Source organism: Barbus barbus (genome assembly GCF_936440315.1).
Source record: "Barbus barbus genome assembly, chromosome: 4".
Taxonomy (NCBI): Eukaryota; Metazoa; Chordata; class Actinopteri; order Cypriniformes; family Cyprinidae; genus Barbus; species Barbus barbus.
Window position 1 is genome coordinate 2,670,168 of NC_136732.1, and position 20,144 is coordinate 2,690,311.

Here is a 20,144-nt window from a genome sequence, read left to right on the forward strand (position 1 = left end):
TATTTCTACTCATTTTCCTGGAATGAACCTGCAGTTAGACTCAACTTCTTCATCGCTTGCAGTGTTACAGAATAACTGCCCAAAACTGATGAATCTAGTGGCTGTTTGTGTCCTCCTCCCCAGCGAGAGGGATCGAACCCTCAGTGACCACACGTGTGAGTTTTTAGGTCTAGCATATCAGACACATTATCCGGACAGTGGCCTCATTTCATTGTATAGGGCTGGATTGAATGAGCCATTAAAATCAATGCTGAGCATCGATCGTCCTCCAAGGACTTTCTGTGAGTTAGTGAAGCAGCTAACCGGATCCCCTTGACTGTTGGGAAGGTGGAGAAAGGTCTAAACATTACTGATTCAGCCACAGACTTCATCCCAGAGTCTGTTCCTGTCCTGGCGCTCCTAGTCAGTTGTGATATTGACCCTGAGCGTGCACACATGACTGACCTTTGACTCCCTATCCTTCTGGCTCCATCATGGACTGTTGATTCCTCTGGCCCTGCCATCAGCTTTACCTTGGCCCTCCAACCTTTTGTTTCCACCAGGGTCCTCCATGCCTTCAGCTCCACAGGTGGCCTCTGTCCCACTGGCTCCACCTCAGTCTTCTGATCCCCTGACTCCACCCTGGTCCTCCATCCTTCTGTCCTTCTGTTTTGTGTTCCATAGTGTGTAAAGACTCTTATTTTAATGTATCATATGCAGCCATGTCACCCTGCAGCCCAAGACTGGTTACCCTCTGAAGCTGGGAAGTCGTGGCCCAATGGTTAGAGAGTCGGCCTTGTAATCCAAAGGTTGCGGGTTCGAGTCTCCGGCTGGCAGGAATTGTAGGTGGGGGGAGTGAATGTCCAGCGCTCTCTCCACCCTCAATACCACGACTGGGTTAAATGCAGAGCACGAATTCCGAGTATGGGTCACCATACTTGGCTGAATGTCACTTCACTCACTCACTTAAACAGGTTTGAGCCTGGTCAGTACCTAGATGGGAGACCTCCTGGGAAAGCCAGGTGCTGCTGAAAGAGGTGTTAGTGAGGCCAGCAGGGGGTATCTAGTTGCTGTTGTGTGCACACTACACAACGAATCAGTGACAGGGAGCCACACATTATACAACTTTTTAATGGGAAGAATTGCCAACAAATCTGCCTTAATTGTCTACAAACTACATTTCACAACCAAGCACATGCAAAAAGTGCTGCAGGAAATCACTTGTGCTGCAGGAGTTCTTGTGGATTTCTGCCTGTTAGAAATTGAAACCTGCAAGAAGCTAGTGATACAAGTTGCCTGTACGTTGGTTTGCAGTGAAAAGTAAAGAATAAGAAGGAGAGGTGGTTGCTTGCAGAAGCCATACTTGATGTTCTGTTGCAGATCTATTATGACTCCTCCTCTGAACGTTCCCTTGCCCTGTATCTGCTCTCTCATTGGCTGTAGGTCTATGACTCCTCCCCTGAATGTTCCCTGCCCTGTATCTGCTTTCTCATTGGCTGTAGGTCTATGACTCCTCCCCTGAACGGTCCCTTGCCCTGTATCTGCTCTCTCATTGGCTGTAGGTCTATGACTCCTCCCCTGAACGTTCCCTGCCCTGTATCTGCTCTCTCATTGGCTGTAGGTCTATGACTCCTCCCCTGAATGTTCCCTGCCCTGTATCTGCTCTCTCATTGGCTGTAGGTCTATGACTCCTCCCCTGAATGTTCCCTGCCCTGAATCTGCTCTCTCATTGGCTGTAGGTCTATGACTCCTCCCCTGAACGTTCCCTGCCCTGTATCTGCTCTCTCATTGGCTGTAGGTCTATGACTCCTCCCCTGAACGTTCCTTGCCCTGTATCTGCTTTCTCATTGGCTGTAGGTCTATGACTCCTCCCCTGAACGTTTGCTTGCCCTGTATCTGCTCTCTCATTGGCTGTAGGTATATGACTCCTCCCCTGAATGTTCCCTGCCCTGAATCTGCTCTCTCATTGGCTGTAGGTCTATGACTCCTCCCCTGAACGTTCCCTGCCCTGTATCTGCTCTCTCATTGGCTGTAGGTATATGACTCCTCCCCTGAATGTTCCTTGCCCTGTATCTGCTTTCTCATTGGCTGTAGGTCATCGCTGATGTAATTTCCAGTCAAAACATTTCACACTGCAGGACTGTGAGTCGAAGACAGTGAAAAATATTTTAATTTGTGTTCCGAAGATGAACGAAGGTCTTACGGGTTTGGAATGACATGAGGGTGAGTAATTAATGACAGAATTTTCATTTTTGGGTGAACTATCACTTTAATCAGGTCAGATGAATAGATTAATTTAAGGCAGATGAAGACTGTGAAGGATAGACTCGCAGTCTTTACGATAGCACACACTATATAAAGGTCCTAGATTGTGTTATTTTCACAATATTATTTTCTTGGTAGTAAGGCGTTTTGCCATCTGAACTTTCAGTATGTTTTGTTTTTATTCCGTCAACATTTAAATATGTCGCTACCCTGACTAAGGTCTATTACATTCGCGTAACTTCTAATTCATATCTGGCAACGTTACAGTGTTACAACTACATTTTTAAATTCAAAGTAAGAAAAAAAACGCTCTTTTTGTGACATATAGAAAGATTGATTATTGAAGTATTTTTGCGAATGTGTTTATGTCAAAACATGTTAGAAAGAGTTATGCTCCTATCTCTTAGGAAGAAATATCAGAACATTTTTCTAATTATTTTACTGTATTACAACACAAACTCTTCAGGATATTGTTAATTTATTATTCTCAGTAATGCACAAATCTTTGTAATCTCATTGTTTAAACTCGTAGAAATGTTTTCTCTGGTGTTATGTACCTCTGCCAAAGTACATCACCCTGTTGTCAGCAAAAATAAAGTAAAATTTGCAATAGATTAATCATAATCTATTGCATCTAAATGTCCAAAATCTAAAAATATTTGCTGTGTATAATATGTTTTGTTCTCTTTGTCTTTATTCTCTTCATCCAAGTGGTTGTTTTTTAAAATATAACATATTTTAAATAAAAAAAGCGTTGTAAACACAGACAATGGGATGGGGGTTGGAGGGCATCCCGTGCATGGTGCTGATCCGGGCTTGTTTAGGGATGGGGTGGTGAATGACAGCGGGAGGCGGGGCTGATGGACCGAATCAAACAGCTGAGAGCGCGCGAGTAAAGCAGCAGATGCATTGAAAGAAGAAACGCAGCGCGGTACAACATTTACCATGAAGACCGAGCTTCTGCGGCACACAGATGAAAGCCGATAAACGCCAAATGTGTTCGGGGTGTGTTTTAGAGGCGATGATGGTGTGGTGAGGACGCCTGGTATTTTATTTCTCCGTCATCAACAGAGCAGTGCCTGGAGAGGGAATCCGCATTTGGTCACGGTTTTGGTCCACGCCGCTTTTTATTCTTGATGTTTGGCCTCGTTTATTAACTCCCGACTAAACGAAAGATTCAGGGAGAAAATCAAAGAACCATTGTTAAATAGCGCGAGGTGGAAGAACTGCGCGAGCCTTCGCCGTGAAAACCAGCTGCAGGAGCAGAAATGTGAGATTTTTCACACGACCATCGACCATATATCGGATGCTTTAATCGATAAAGGTACGTACACACATATCAGATCCACTCAAATCCACAGGGATCTGCTGTTTTCTGCCAGCTGTCATCAGATGTGTATTTTGATTCTCTCTGTATATTTATATGCATGCAAACATTACTCATGCTGGATTTATTAGATGCCTCGTTATAGGTGGGATAGGGTGATGTGAGCAAATTAATTTTCAGTCAGCACAGTGGAAATCATTAATGACATACATTCCATTAATATAATAATGATTTCTCTGCATTGATTAATAATGTAGCAGTTTTAAATATTATTAGTCAAAATTAATTAGCATATGTCAATGCATTGAAAACATTCATACCCAACCATTGAAAGCTTGTTTGATTTCTAACAGGTTTTTTTTCTCTCTCTCATCGTGCATTTCATTTGATCAGCCATGTTTCTAGTGTCTCAAGTCCTGCATTTTGAAGATTTGGCATGCTGTAGGGTTGAGCTTACTTGGCAAACGTAACTCTCCAAGAACTGGCTGAACTGATGGAGTGTTCACATTATATCTGCTGTAGTCTGGATCAGTGGGGGTTCTAGCCCCCTTTCAGCGCCCCCCACCCCAAACAATCCTCTGTCAACAACAAGAAAAAAAACACCATTCTGCTGTTATTTAGGCTATACTCGCATGTGTGACCCTGGACCACAAAACCAGTCATAAGGGTCAATTTTTCGAAATTGAGATTTCTACATCATCTGAAAGCTGAATAAATAGCTTTCTATTGATGTATGGTTTGTTAGGATCGGACAACATTTGGCCAAGATACAACTTTTTAAATATCTGGAATCTGAGGGTGCACAAAAATCTAAATATTGAGAAAATCTCCTTTAAAGTTGTCCAAATGAAGCTCTTAGCAATGCATATTACTAATCAAAAATGAAGTTTTGAGATATTTACTGAAGGAAATTGACAAAATATCTTCATGGAACATGATCTTTACTTAATATCCTAATGATTTTTGGCATAAAAGAAAAATGTATAATTTGTACCCATACAATGTATTTTTGGCTATTGCTACAAATATACCCCAGCGACTTAAGACTGGTTTTGTGATCCAGGGTCACATATTTGGAAAAACACATCAATAATTTTAACATTTTGTATAAATTTTCAGTTTTATACAGTTTTAAATAAGACTCAAAAGTATCAAAAAGAAGTGATGTAGACTGGTTTTATATTATTCGTAATGTTTTCGTATAAACCAGAAAGAAAGTCTGAAACTGTATATGAAAAAGTCGTATTTATTCATTAGCCAATACAGTATTATTCATATGTGACATTTTTTGCATGCTCTTCTTACTAATGGTTATAACCTTATATTGCGATTTATAACTCACACAACTATCATAGACGTACTATTACCATGATAGTCTTAGTTAATCTACACAAACTTTGTATCATTAAAAGAATTTAGGAATCTCGCTTCAATATTAGACTTTTTACGACTTTTAGTGCAAAATCAACACATCATCTTAACACACTAATTATTAAGTCCAAACAGTTGTTCATGACTCCAATGACTTCACTCCCATTGGTAGTTGCACCCGAAAGTCACTTTTCTCAACTTTGCTGCATTGCTGGACGCCCCAACATCCGGCGCTGAATTCGCCAGCACTTCAGCGAAAGTCAATGAGATCGTGGTGTTTTGCTGCAAACTGGGTTTAACTCACAAGGTTAATTGATCCACAGAGTGACAATATAATTAGTGACCTGCAAATGACCAATAGAAAACTAAAGGTCATTGCACACTGAGTCCGAAATTTTTGCGTTTTTTCGTATTCCTCATCCTTTCCTATCAAAATGTATGCTATGGATGCGAAAACGAAGAAAATAAAAAAAAATTTATATGACGGATGAAAGTTTTGGAGACAGTGTGTAAATGTGATTGACTCAACGTGAGGTCGTATTTATTTTTTAACGTGCGAAAATTTCGGGCTCAGTGTGCAATGACCTTTAACTGTGCAAATCACCATTCCAGATTTTTTGACGCCCATACCTAAATCTACCATTGGTCAAGATCACTGGTTCCCAACCCCGTTTCCTGGATCCTCCAGCACTAGACATTTAGCATGCCTCCTTTGTCTGAAACACCCATTTCAGATCTTTGAGCCTCTATTAATGAGCTGATGACCTGAATCAGTCTAAATGAAGCTTTGACAGGGCCAAATAATTCCTGCCCAGTTTTGCAATATTTGACAAGTTAACAACTACCTTATTATTAATAAGCAGCAAGTTAGGAGTTTGAGGCAAAAGTCGTAGTTAATGGTTTGCTAATAGCGAGAATTGGGCCTTAAAATAAAGTGTGACCAATGTTTTGATAGGTCAAAGATTAGCGGGAATTGTAGTCTTTTAATATGAGTAGTAACTTAGTAAGCAACTACGTTTTTTCGTTTTATTTTGGACAATCTCTGTTCTGAACTTGCACTGTGATAATTCCCCAAAATGTCATTTGCGTGGAAATATTACGATCTGTGTAAACAGGATGATAATGGGGGTCCGAGACGGGACAAGACAAATGCAAAGAGATGCGCTAGCAGAGAAAATACTGTACCCAGCAGAGCAACATTACTGTTTGTGATGCTCTAAATACTGAATTGGAGGTGGGGTTTATATGAAGGGCACTGGCTGTCTTCAGAAATGTTTATTTAGTATTATTTATTTTGCATTTTTATTTAGACCTGCTTTGTGGTAACCAAGGAAACACTATATTGCTGCTATTCCATAGGCGCCACCTGCTGTCAGAAAGTGAAATTATATTTTTAGCATTATTTAACAACGCTGAAATCAAGTCGTTCTTGTTTTGCTTTAACTCTTTAAAATTATACAATCCAATTTAAATAAAAAAACTGCTCATGCTACTTTGTTGGATCTTGATTATGCAATGACTTTAAACAATCACTAGTGAAAAAGTGAACATTTTCACACCACACCAGGTTGCCCATATAATTCTTCATATTACAAATAAGCTGTTCAAATCGCGTAAGACTTTATTTTTGAAATGATATGTCAGGCTAGTTTTGGTTTTAGTTATAAAAGCACAGGCTCACATGCTGAAGCCTCAGTGCCAGCCATGCAGCAGAACTGGTAAGAGCTGGATCCTTGTTATGTAAGAGGAGTCGTCGAAAGCTGCACAAAAGAGTGGGAGCAGACAGGATGGGGGTGCTTTCACAAGCCTGTCGCAGGAGAGGGCAAAGCATGGCTTTCATCGCACACATCCACATTCCCCAAATTTACTACACGAGTATAAATGAGAAATTTGTAAGAGACGTATATGATATTTTATGTTTAGATGCTGTAACACGTGTCCTAACCTAGTGCGTCACAAGCAGTAATTCTGAACAAGGGGTGTAGCTCAACTCAATCAATTCTGAAACACAGCCAATCACAGTGCTTTCTGTGTTTGCACGCTCTCGCACACTTGCAGTGCAGTCCAGCTTAAGAGAGCGACACATACCTTATATATTCATGACTACCATGGTGCTTCACTTGGGTTGAATAAATGTGTGTGCGTGGGGCTGCCAGGGTGCAACGATGTAAAAATAGTAACAAGCAATTAATAAAATGCGATGTGCTTTGCTGTAGTTGTGGCTGGTTATGACAAAAACGTCTCATTAAAATGTAAGGGATGTTTTTGCTTTTTATTATATTATGCAATGCATTTTATTCAAGTATTTTGCTGCAACAAACATCAGCACATAGTTGCTTTGTCTCAATTTCTGTAACACAGACACTGAAAGCGAAACACTGTTGCTCTTGTACATTACATTCAAACATCCCTGTATGACAGAAGTCATGATAATACAAAGTATTGGTTCTGCAGCGCATTACGAGTGTGTGTTAGAGCCCTGTTGTTGATGAGCTGAGGATGGGCGAACACCCCCCACATCTCTTTCTGCCTCTTGCTGTTACCATGGCAATCACTGCACAATTACTCATGACATCAGCTTTTCCCTTTTTCCCACACAGTGGAATGACATGGAAAAAAGCAGAGTTCAACTTTAAAGAAATCACATTGCTGTTTTGTCTATTCTTTTGCCAAGTAAGAGGTGTTGTGGTCAAATCTCAGGTATTTAACTTTGATCTTTTGACACATAAGAAGTCTATTATACTATAAAAATGTATTGTTATTTTTTAAAACGCAAAACTTTTCAATTCTCCAAAAATGAACTTTGTTGAAAATTGACATATTTATGGATGATAATTCAGAAATTTGAACTTGGCAGGGTGATCATTCTTAATTTAAGGTGCATTTGTTTATTCAATCTTGCATTGCTCTGCACGCATGTGCATGTGTTGATTTCTGGTGGTTTTTACCATACTACACCAAGATTTAGATAAGCATATGAAGGAAAAGTGGAGCATATAATAAGACTAAGCACTACAGGAATGCACAATGCTTTATCAGTGATCAAACATAAACCATAAATATTTGATCTGCCTTTCACTACACACACAAACATACACATAACAGCACTGTTATGATTGGATAATGCCATTGCATAGGAAATAGAAATAAGTTTTTGCACATGAGTAAGTGTTTTAAAAGAAATATCCATATAAAGACATTATTTTATAATGCTCTGTCTGTTAATGATAGTTTACTCGAGGTTTGTGATGCAGCTGCTGTCAGGTCCAGTACAGCTGGCTCTTTCAACAAACGTTTCTTTGCGAACTGTGAATTTGAAAGAAATTGAACGCATCTGTTCACTGTATCCAGTGTAGACAAGCGTCAGTGATGATTATGGGCTCTATTTGCTTTTGATGCAATGCTCGTACTGTTAAGCTACTGACGGCAAGTTTTTTTTATAATGAGGAGGACATTTTAAAGCAGTCATGATATGAGAAATCAAATTTGCCTTGATCTTTTGACACATAAGAAGTCTTTGTACCACTAAATCATCCTTCCAAGTTTCATAGCTTAAAGGTGCCATAGAATGGAAAACTGACATAGTTGAATAATAAGAGTTCTGTTCATGGAAATGACATACAGTGAGCCTCAAACACCAGCCTGTTTCCTCATGTAAATCTCATGTGCACAAAAGACCACTGAAAAACAGGCGAATCCCAACATAACACCGACTGTGACGTTACAGTGGGGATCATTAATGTTTACACCCCCAACTTTTGCATAACGCAGTCACAAATTCGTCAACTGTCCCGAGCGTCTTTGACGCTGGCCTCGGGCCATTGGGCAGACCTTATTTTTGAGCCCTGAAATGTCTAAGAAATTGAACGCTTTTACATTACAACACACATAATGGGTTATTATGCCACTTAATTATGTACCTGACTTTGGATTTTTCCTGTTTTTAGTTATAAGTCATTTACTTTGAACAAAAAACACAACATAGTATTAGTTGAGAGATTAATATGTGATTTAATACTTGCCTTATTTTCAGCCTTTGTGATAGTGTAATATGAAGAGTTGTGGAGGACTATTTTAAAAAGTCAGTTATTCTAATGAGATATTTTGCCTTTGCTCACTGCTGTATATTATTACAGGTTATTAATAAAGCACTGAGCATGTGTGCACTATAAATAATCAGAGTTTGAGCTGTCTCACACAAACATAGCATCAACACATAAATACTTTCCATTCCATTGCTTACAGAAATGGACTACCAGTACCATAAAATACATGGCTTGAATCCTCCCAAAGGGTTTTTAGACATTTATTTTGGAGATAGTCTTTTTCAAGTGTTTGTAACATGAAATATGTGATTTATTTTTTTGCCTGTGTAGGATCCAGCTCTTAGACCATAATTTTCAAGGCAACTACCACGGATTATATCTTATACTAAGGTAAGATGTTAAAATTATTGCTTGTCTTAGTTAATATTAACCCATAAAACACTTTATGCTATACGTTATTTTGGGTACACATGCACATAAGATCACTTTAGTCTAAAAACCACTTCTACATACAGTGGCCTCAAAAACTATTTGGACAATAAATTCAGACGTGTCTGAATGTGATTGGTGTATAATGCAAAATGTCAGGTGAAGGGATGTATATACAGGATGGACTGAATATATTCTATTTGCAAATACTTTTTATCTATAACGTCGAAGCACTTTATTTCGTACGTTGAATTGGTGAATCGTGCAACACTGTCTGTGTGTATTTTTTTTTATTGTTGATTTATGTAAACATTCACTAGTTGGTCATCTTTGGGTGCCCTGCGGCTTGATGCAAGTACAAATGCCTCAAAAACATGTACTAATTCATATAGTGAATAATCAGTCAAACTGATACTTTTCTTGAAATTTATTATTTAAACTATGTAGGCTATCAAATTACCATAGCGGCTGCACAGCTATATGCAGTAAACTAGTGCTTGGCACAACCACCGTTTGAACCATGCCATCTGGTGTCATAACCCACATGTGCAATGCATGTTTAATGACTGAATCATTAATTAATGTAACCCAATCTGCATGTAATGATCCTCTTTTAATTTCATGAATACTGGGCTATACCACTTCTTCATAACTTCAATGGGACATGTTACACTAATCAGAGTTTAATGGCACTCAAATCTGGGGGGGGGGGGGGGGGGGGGGGGGTACTTTCCTGCTCAAATTTACAGCTTTATATTGGACAAGCCAGTTTCGAGAGGTGTGAACTCTGTAGAAGTTTTAGGCCACTATCTTAACCCTGTACGATGAAAGTCAAACTGTCTCCATTTTTCAAGACAAGATATGAGCAGAATTAATGCTAGAGAATTATTCTATCAGCCATAACTCCGGCGCTCACGGAATTCATCTGAGATGTTGCCTTTGTATCACTGAAGTTCATCTTTTTTTGTTTAATTCTGGAAGATCTTGAACACAACCTCATCACCACCTCTCTTTCTCGAGCATCTCTAACTAACGAAAAAACTATCAGGACTTTGAGTTGAACTGCATCTGGATGCACACTCAATGACAAAGCCAATGTACAAGACAATCAATTGTGACCATTTAATAAGGTGCTTTAACTGGAAAACGGACTCCTACTTCATGCATTTTAGTTCTGATGTTATTTTTGTTTCATTTATCCACTTTCATTTCCGGTTTACCTGTGTGCACATGTGATTGTATGTTTATGTTAGTAGTTATTGTGCATCTTTAGATTAATGTTCAATAAACTTCTGAGTTTGATTGTGCTTACTGCTTATAAAGTCACTTTAATGAGCTGATCTATGCTACATGCTGCAATACTGTTAGTACTGTAAGAAAGATATTTTCTGTGGCCAGGAAGGTAATATTTCTTGGAGCTGTTAACACTGAATGTTTGCTGGATGTGTTTACAGATTGTAATATTAATCCTGCAGCTGTTACTTCTGGCAGCTGATACAAGTTATTGTAATTGATTATGAACTAACTATAATTGATTATAAATATATTTCCCTTTTGTGTTAATTGCTACAAAGCTGTCTACTGCTTTACTGTTTATTAAAGTATGTGTAAATATATAAAGTCTATGCGAGTCCAATACATAAATAACAGTGAAATAGAGACAGTAACGATTAAGTAGCTGTAGTGATTGTTTAGTAATACTACATTCACCATGTTGTCTGTAAATGTGGTAGAGTAAGTACAAGACCCACAATGTGCAGGCTCTGCATGCAGGTGCACAGAGACAAGGATAAATGCTCAGCCATGGGGAAGCAGTATAAGAAATGTAGCAAACCGAACCACTTTGCAAAGGCTTGCGAATTACAACAATCATAGAAACAGAGAAACATGCATACTGTCGATAGCAAGACTGACTACAACCTTGGAAACCCCCAGGAACTCTTCACTGATGCAATGCCAAAAGATCACAGCAACGTAGTAAATAAACAAGGTTTTGTGGAAATAGAGACAGGCTTAACAGTCTCCAAAATAAGATTTAGACTAGACACGGGCAAAAGTCATTATCATTCCAGAAAACAAGATTCAAGAAATCATCAGTCTCAGTCAGTTAAAACAAATAACACAATGGTCAGGATACGTTGAAGAACTCTTTAACCATATCACGCAACAGCCAGATCCAATGTAAATACAGGGATCAAAGCCATACTAGAATTCTACATCGCAGACACTCAAGAGCAACCTATAATAGGACTGAAAGCTTGCCTTGGCATGGATCAAATCCAATTGGTCCTCTTTGTGCAAACAGACTTTGAGCAAAACCATGACCTTGTGAACAAATTTTCTGATGTTTTCATAGAAATAGGATAGTTCCCAGACGGGTGTAAGAAACATATTGAGCACACAGCCAATCAAGTAGTTGTCTGATGTTTGGTTTGTTTGCCATTCATCTCAGCGCACGATGACTTTCAAAGCACAACAGTCTAGTAATATGTGTACTGTTTCAATGCTATTTGGAACAAAACTGGCCCCCTTTTTAGTACAACCTGAATTCTGGAAATGTTGGTACAGTTTTTAAATTTGAATAAAATGAAAACTAAAATTATTATTATTATTATTTATTCACAATAGAACATAGATAACATGTTTATTTTTTTAATTTTTTTTTTAGAAATTTTAGTATTTTATGCACAAAATTAGTTAATTTCAAATTTGATGCCTGCTACATGTTTCAAAAAAGTTGGGACGGGGGCCATGTTTACCATGGTGTAGCATCTCCTCTTCTTTTCAAAACAGTTTGAAGACGTCTGGTTATGAGTTTCTAGAGTTTTGGTGTTAGAATTTGGTCCCAATCTTGACTGATATAAGTTTCCAGTTGCTGAAGAGTTTGTGGTCGTCTTTGACGTATTTTTCGTTTAATGATGCGCCAAATGTTCTCTATAGACGAAAGATCTGGACTGCAGGCAGGCCAATTCATCACCCGGACTCTTCTACTACGAAGCAATGCTGTTGTAATAGCTGCAGAATGTGGTTTTGCATTGTCCTGCTGAAATACACAAGGCTTCCCTGAAATAGACGTCATCTGGAGGGGAGCATATGTTGCTCTAAAGCTTTTATATACCTTTCAGCATTCATAGTGCCTTCCATAGTGCCCATACCGCATGCACTTATGCACCCCCATACCATCAGAGATGCTGCCTTTTTTACGCACTCTTTCACAGATTGGAGAGCCTCTGCCCATCTTTACTTCTGAGAGACTCTGAGACTTCTGACGTCCCAACATTTCCCGAATTCAGGTTGTATATGAAGTGAATGCACATTGAAGTATACTTCTCTGTAAACTACTAGTGTAAAAGTGCATATACTCCGAATATGCATGTTTTCTTTAGGTGACCATAACATATCTAAAGGGGGTCATGAATTGAGAAATGAAATTTTCCATTATCTTTTGACATTAGAATTCATGGTACTGTAACGGATTTTATTTAAATCAAGCTGCCAAAGCGACTCATTTGTTGATGTCTTCATGATGTAACACATAACGTTGTCAGTGCAAGACTGCCTGCACATAAACAGATCCACACCTGCTTCTTCATCAGCATGACTGGAGTGGGGCACATCCAGCCTCCAGGGAGTTTAGCTGTGAGCTGTGTAATTTCTTAATATTCTACTAGCATAGATCCTATGAATTACTGACATGTTTCAAGAAGAATACATGTTAAATTATAAGTGATATACTAAAACAGTTTAAGAAAACAGGTGAATTGCACATAAATGATGTGAGCGCAATTGTACTATAATTTACTGGGGTAATTTACCAGTCTTTTAATAATTTGATTTGATGTTTAAACTATTAAAAACATTTTAAAATATTTTGGTGTCATTTGTTACCCAGAGTACATAAGCAATTTACAGTCCAATAAGGAATGAAAACCTTTTAATTGTGCAAGAATATAGCGGAAACAAAAACAGTAAGAGACACTTTTTCGATCCGAAGTCTTCCATTAAAGCTACAGTAAGGGCCAAAAAAAGCTGTTGAAATGTGCAACGTCTTTGTTTATCTGTAGGCATTTTGCTTTTACTACTTTCTTTCCCTCTATGCTTACTTTTTAATTTGCTATAGTTACACGTAAAAAATCACAAGCCATGTGTTCAACAAAATGCACAAGACTAGACAATGCAATGAACATATCACAATAGCACAAGGCCAATGAAACGAGGTCAAAGGCCCTGTGCTCAAACAAAAAACACAACACGAGCACATGAAACTGTGATAAAGAACTCCATGCGCTCATGAAAAAAGACAAAACGCAAGTATTCAGATTCTGACACTGAACTGAAACCAAGCCCCAAACACACAACACACGACATGGACAATTTGACCATAATTTGTGATCATACTAATGAACTCTTTTGTTAAACTCTGAAATAATATTAAGCCTTTATATTTGGCTTTTTGTTTAAGTTTGAATTTAATGTTGTTTAAATTTTTTTATAAAGTACTAACAATTTCAGGAGTGTTTTATTAGGGATGGAGCTAAATACTGTGTGAACAATAAATTTCCCATACCTGTTATAAACAACAAATGTTAATCACTCACATTGTGTCAGGGTTCTGTCATGTCTGTCATGTGTTCCCGCCTAATGTTTCCTTATTTGGTTTGTTTCCTGTCCTTGTTAAGCGTAATCATTAGTTAATTCTTGTCCAGCTGTGTTTGTCTCGTTATCTATGATTTACCTGTGTATTTATAGTTCTGTCTGTTCAGTTGGATTTCGTCTGGTCTACTCGTTACTCCCCGGTGTTCCTGTCTGTGTTTTGCCCTGCCTTGTCTTGCCCTGCCTTGATGTTCTTCAGTAAAGTCTATTATTTGAGTTTACATCCTGGTCTGCCTGTTCCTGTGTCCTCCCTTGTGTGTGCACCGTGACAGAAGACCAGACCAAAACAGTAAGCGGCGCCCCTTCACCTCGTTTTGTTTTCCGTTTTTGAAAAGTCTTTTGTTTCTTCCTGTTCTGTCTGTCCCTCGCGGCATGGAAGTCGCCACTCGTCCTTCTGCCCTAGCCCACGACATGTCGGCGTGGGAGTTCGGCGAGCCCTCCAGTCTGACGATTGCGGGAGTAGTTCGCCGTGGTGCGTGGCTCATCCAACCCGCCGATCGTGGGAGACATCCGCCGCCGTCCGCGGCTCCCAACCTCGCCGCTCACACCGAGCCCGCCGTTCGCGGGAGATTCACGCCGCCGTTCGCGGGGAAAGCCAACCCGCCGTCGGTGGCTCCCCCTATTCACGCCGCTAACCGCGGCACACCGAGCCCGCCGTTCGCGGGAGATCACATCGCCGTCCGTGGGGAAAGCCCACCCACCGTCGGCGTCTCCCCTGTGCACGCCGCCGATCCGCCTCTGACTCAATGCCCGCCGGCCAGCCTCTGACTCAAAGCCCACTGGATTGCCGCTGACTCGAGCCCGCCGGATTGCAGCTGACTCATGCCCATCGGCTGCCGATACCCTCTCCGTGGATCAGGACACACGTCACGGCCAGGAGTGCTGTGTTGTATGTCTTGTTGTGCCCACAGGAAGATTTTAAACTCACCTTGTCTTGTCTTGTCCATGGAGACTCATCTGGGGCAGGCGGCTCCTTGAGTTGTGGCCATGGAGGCCAGTCCCAGCCGCTTGCCCCCCTGTCGCAGAAGTGGAGGAGGTTGCTGAGGGACCTGTGAGGGCCCCTGACTCCTCGTCATGCCCAGAGGAAGCCTCAGCTTCCTAGCCAGCCCATGAGGGCTTCTGGTTCCTGTGGGATGTCCTGTCATGTTTGTCTGACCCTGGAGGGTTTCTGTCGTGTCTTGTACTGTTTTGTCTGTCTAGCCCCGGAGGGCTCCTGATACCCCCTGGATTCCCCAAGGAAATTTTTTTTGGGGGGGGGGTAGTACAGCTCTGGGTGGAGTGGGCGGGCCGAAAAAGGATGCCACGGCCACAAGTACCGCCTGCCATGGCCTCCTGAGCACCCTGTTCCGCCATGGCCTCCTGAGCTCCATGCACCGCCATGGCCTCCTGAGCTCCCAGCCCTGCCATGGGGCGCCCACCCCCCCTCCCTGGTGGAACTATTACCGCGTGGGACACGCCTTCCGGGAGTGGGGAGTACTGTCAGGGTTCTGTCGTGTCTGTCATGTGTTCCCGCCTAATGTTTCCTTATTTGGTTTGTTTCCTGTCCTTGTTAAGCGTAATCATTAGTTAATTCTTGTCCAGCTGTGTTTGTCTCGTTATCTATGATCTCGTTATCTGTCTGTTTAGTTGGATTTCGTCTGGTCTACTCGTTACTCCCCGGTGTTCCTGTCTGTGTTTTTCCCTGCCTTGATGTTCTTCAGTAAAGTCTATTATTTGAGTTTACATCCTGGTCTGCGTGTTCCTGTGTCCTCCCTCGTGTGTGCACCGTGACACATTGTTGCTTTATGGAAAATAAATGTTTTTGTAAGATACCATGCATGAATAACTAAGAATTTAAAAGAATGTTATAATTAATAAAATATAGTTTAAAAAAATTATAGAAGGCTTCTGTAGTATTTTTCCATATAATAAAAAAATTTCCATATAATTAAAAATCTTCAAATAGGAGCTTCCCAGGTGCACTTGTGGACTAAGACATGACTGGCTTAATACATCCATTAAAAATTATGTTGAAAGTTGCTTAAAGGGCCCCATTTTTCTTTTTTGAATATTACCTTTCATGCAGTGTGTAATATAGCTGTTTGTGAATGTAAACGTTCTGCAAAGTTTTAAAGATCAAAGTGCACGACAAATAGTTATTGTGTCCTAAGATAGCTTATTCTGAACTGCTGAGACAAATCATCATCATGAGTTCCACTCATGAAACTTAAATGCAAAGATCCGTAACAAATTTGCATAATGGTCTTCATTGGCTTCACACAAACAATGTCTACTTTGCAGTCTATTTTCTGCAGTGCGAAAGCAGATTTGCATTGTTTACAATTCCACAGGATAATGATGTGAAGTGGTTAAAATTAAAATCAGTGGTTAAAATTAATTTTAATGATACCACAGCAATAGACCAATCACAACAGGCTGAGGTATCTGACCAGTCAGAGAAGTGGAGGCTTACTGAAAGGAGGTCTTTAGAGAGCCTAAATCTTTGAATGAATAATTTCAAACTATTTGAGAAACTAGGTGATGTGAAATGTGTATTATGAGAAAATTAAAAGTGTTTTTTGTCCTTTGCATGTAAAACTATTGTATGAGACCTCCAAAACAAAATTAGTAACCTTTTAAAAAAAGCATAATATGGGCACTTTAAATAAAAAAAATATTAAAAAAATGAAATTCTGAAAGAAAAAAAACAAACATTCTTTTACAAATAATACATGATGCAATTCATTGACATCCACACTTGAAATGGGACTTAGGTGACCAGAAACCTTTTTGGGCCACTGTATGTGTTTTGTTTTTTTTAGGTTTATTTTAGGGTTGTGTTCACACTTGTAATTCGGTTTGTTTGGTTAATTTGGTCCGGACCAAAAAGGAAAATTATACATTTGGTCCTGGTCCACTTAGCGTTCACACTGTCATTTTTGACAGTGAACCTAAAGATACCAAACCTAAAGGCATAGTCATACGCTCACAACCTGATTGGTCAGGTTGAATGACGTTTATTTCGTGACAGAACGTTCGACTTAAAGTAGCGCTGCAGGTATATGACATCAAAGTACCCATTCACTGATTGGTCTGCTCAGCGCCGCTTTAAGTTGAATACACCTAATGCCTTGTGCTGAATTAAGCTCGCTCATTGTTGCATGTATATGATTTTATTTTCACCACCTGCGAACTCACAAAGAGCTTATAAAAGGCACTTTACCTCCTCGTTGCTCTACGTTTGCCCTCTGCTCATTTGGTTTTGAATACACCGCTTGTTCCCTTCGTGAAATCATGTCACATAGCCTCGCATCTTGTCATTGCTTCCTGTTTTTGGTTCGTTTAGAAGTGTTTGGTCCATGTTATATTCACACTGTATTTCTTTCGAACCGCACCAGAGATCATTAGGAAGACCCATCTTTATAGCAGTCTCGGTCCGCTTGTTTGGTGCGCACCAGGGTTCGAAAGGCAGCATTCACACTTACTCAAATGAACCGCACTAACAGAGCAATCGCACCTGAGTTCGTTTTAATCGAACCAAACATGACAAGTGTGAACACACCCTTAAAAGCAAATTGTACAAAGACTAAGATTGACTCTTCTCGTTTTCTCTCTCTTTTTCAGATGTCATTATTTCATGTCATGTTCCTGCTGCTCACTGGGCTGGGTGTGAGTTTGTCTCAAGATGAGAAGCCGACAGTCCCATTTGGCTGCAGATTTGGACCTCCAAGACCATACACTCTCTTATGTGACCTGGATGTTATATGGGGCGTGGTGGTGGAGGTCGTAGCAGCAGCTGGTGTGTTAGCTGCCATTTTATTGTTGATAGTGATACTGTGTCGCCTGCACTCAGTGACTGAAGCACCAAAGCGAAGTGGCATCGGTCCGATTCTCTTACTGTTAATGGGCATTATTGGGCTGTTTGGGCTTAGCTTTGCATACCTCGTTGAGCATAACGAGAGCATTTGTGTGGTGCGACGTGCCCTCTGGGGTTTGTTTTTCTCACTCTGCTTTGCCTGTATGTTAGCACAGGGGTTGAGGCTGCGCAGGCTTGCACGTGAGTCTCGTAGCCCAGGCGGGTGTGCCATTGTTGGACTAGTGCTAGGGTTAACAGCAGTACAAGGTATTATAGCTGCAGAGTGGCTTCTTCTAACAGTGCTGCGGGAGGGTAACCCGGCTTGCGAGTATCAGCAACTGGACTTTGCACTCGCTTGTGCCTATGTGGTTGCACTTCTGCTGTCTGCCCTAGTAACTGCAACATTAGCGCTGTGTGGGAAGGCACGACAATGGCACTGTAATGTTGTGTGGCTTCTAGTCTCCTGCTTGCTGTCCATTCTCCTGTGGGTGGCTTGGGTTGGTTTCTACGTCTATGGGAACAAAGTACTTGAAAAGTCTCCGGACTGGGATGATCCAGCATTGGCTGTGGCCCTGGTAGCACAGGGTTGGTTATTATTGCTGTGCCATGCTGCTCCTGAAGCCCATGCCTGTCTTCGAGCACCACCTCAGCCTTCAGCTCCAGACTATTTTGACACATCTCAGAATTCATCACGCATGAGAGAGACCAGCCTTGATGAGGACATCCCACTTTCGCACAGGCAGTTTGTGGAGAACCAGGGATATGCGTTTGATGAAAATGCTGCAGGTACAACTAGGCACAAAGATTAATATATAATTTAATATACATTAAACAGATCCTAACATCCATCCTCTATTATTGTAGGGTTGAGAAGTGGTAACCATCATAACGGCAACACAGGAGCCAGACCCAGTGCACCCTTCAGAAGTAACGTCTACCAACCGACTGAGATGACCATGATACTAAATGGAGGAGCAGTGAGTACATAACTTTATATTATTATAAACAGACCAAATAAACAAGCTAAGAATAAGGTTTCAACAGGTTTATTACAACTGACAAGTTTGAGTAAAGTGATTGACTAACTAAAGCTTGAAACTAGTCTTGTCAAAATGCATGTTAAAGATTTCTGTTTTTCTGTCTATTGGGACTACAGATCAGGACTGAATAAATATGTCATAAATTAAAGGTGGATCTGTATATTGGTTTTATCATAAAAGATCAAAGATGATAGTTTGTGATGAGTCAGGTTCAAGTAATAGGTCCTACAGTATAACCCTCTGGAGGGGAAAAAAACTATCATGGACTCCACATAGTTTGTTTTGATATGTGACTATACTTTGCACATAAATAATTTGGTTATAACTGCAGATTTGAAGAACTACATGTTCATCACCAATGCCTCAAAAGAATGTGCCTGTGCCAACATTAGTCAGATCTTCCAGTCTCTTCTTAAGAAGGATGGTTAAATCTGTTCATGCTTTTTGAGAAGCCTTTGGCTTTTCATTCGATTATTTGGATACTGTGTTTCAATGATTCACATTAAGTAGAGTTCGTCTTTGCTCAAGGTGGAACACAATGGCTTTTTGTCAGTGCGTCATTCTGTGTCCTCAACACAGAAGTCCTTGGACATGCACAGTAAGTCTGTTATGGAGAATGAGCAGACAGTTTCTCATGTTGTACCTGGACTGAGTGCAATCTGTTTCTAAGATGAAGTTGCATGTGGGAAGTTGTGTCCAAGTCTGGAAGCTTGCAATGCAATCACTTTTGACTTGTATGATTCTGTCTACTGTCACATTCAACTGATTTGTTGTTTTGGGCTTCCAAACATTCGGGCCACATGATTCTGCTTCATCGGGCGCTGCTGTGTTTCAGATGTCAACAGTTAAACTTAGCACTTTTTATGGTTCAAACAACTATAATGTGGTTAAACCCGGGTATGCCTCCATGACGAGCATTCTGTTTTGGGTGCAGAGCAAGTGTATATTACAGTAGGCGGTGCACATCTCAGGTTGTTTGAATCTGAAAACAGGAATACAACAGGAAAACAAAGTACAGCTTCTCATAGTAGCACCGTTTTGACTGTCCCACATTTAATTTTCGAACCTGGTATCACTCCTGGAGGAGCCTCCTTCGGACAAATCTGTTTTCCAAGGCTTAGGTAGGCTGACATTAGGTGTCTCACTTAGGAGCCCCAATCACCTCTGAGCACTACAAGAAATGGCCTATTGGCGAGTGG

General features: G+C 40.5%; 1 protein-coding gene across 1 annotated transcript in view; it reads left to right on the top strand.

Annotated features, from left to right (window-relative positions):
- The first annotated feature begins 3,080 nt into the window (after nt 1–3,080).
- Nucleotides 3,081–20,144, top strand: part of LOC306866877 (G-protein coupled receptor family C group 5 member B-like) — a 31,157-nt gene continuing 14,093 nt past the window's right edge. The window contains exons 1-4 of the mRNA XM_079412289.1: nt 3,081–3,568; nt 9,319–9,378; nt 17,674–18,691; nt 18,770–18,882. Coding sequence (XP_079268415.1) covers nt 17,674–18,691; nt 18,770–18,882 — 1,131 coding nt within the window. The 5' untranslated portion in view covers nt 3,081–3,568; nt 9,319–9,378. The remainder of the gene's footprint in view (nt 3,569–9,318; nt 9,379–17,673; nt 18,692–18,769; nt 18,883–20,144) is intronic.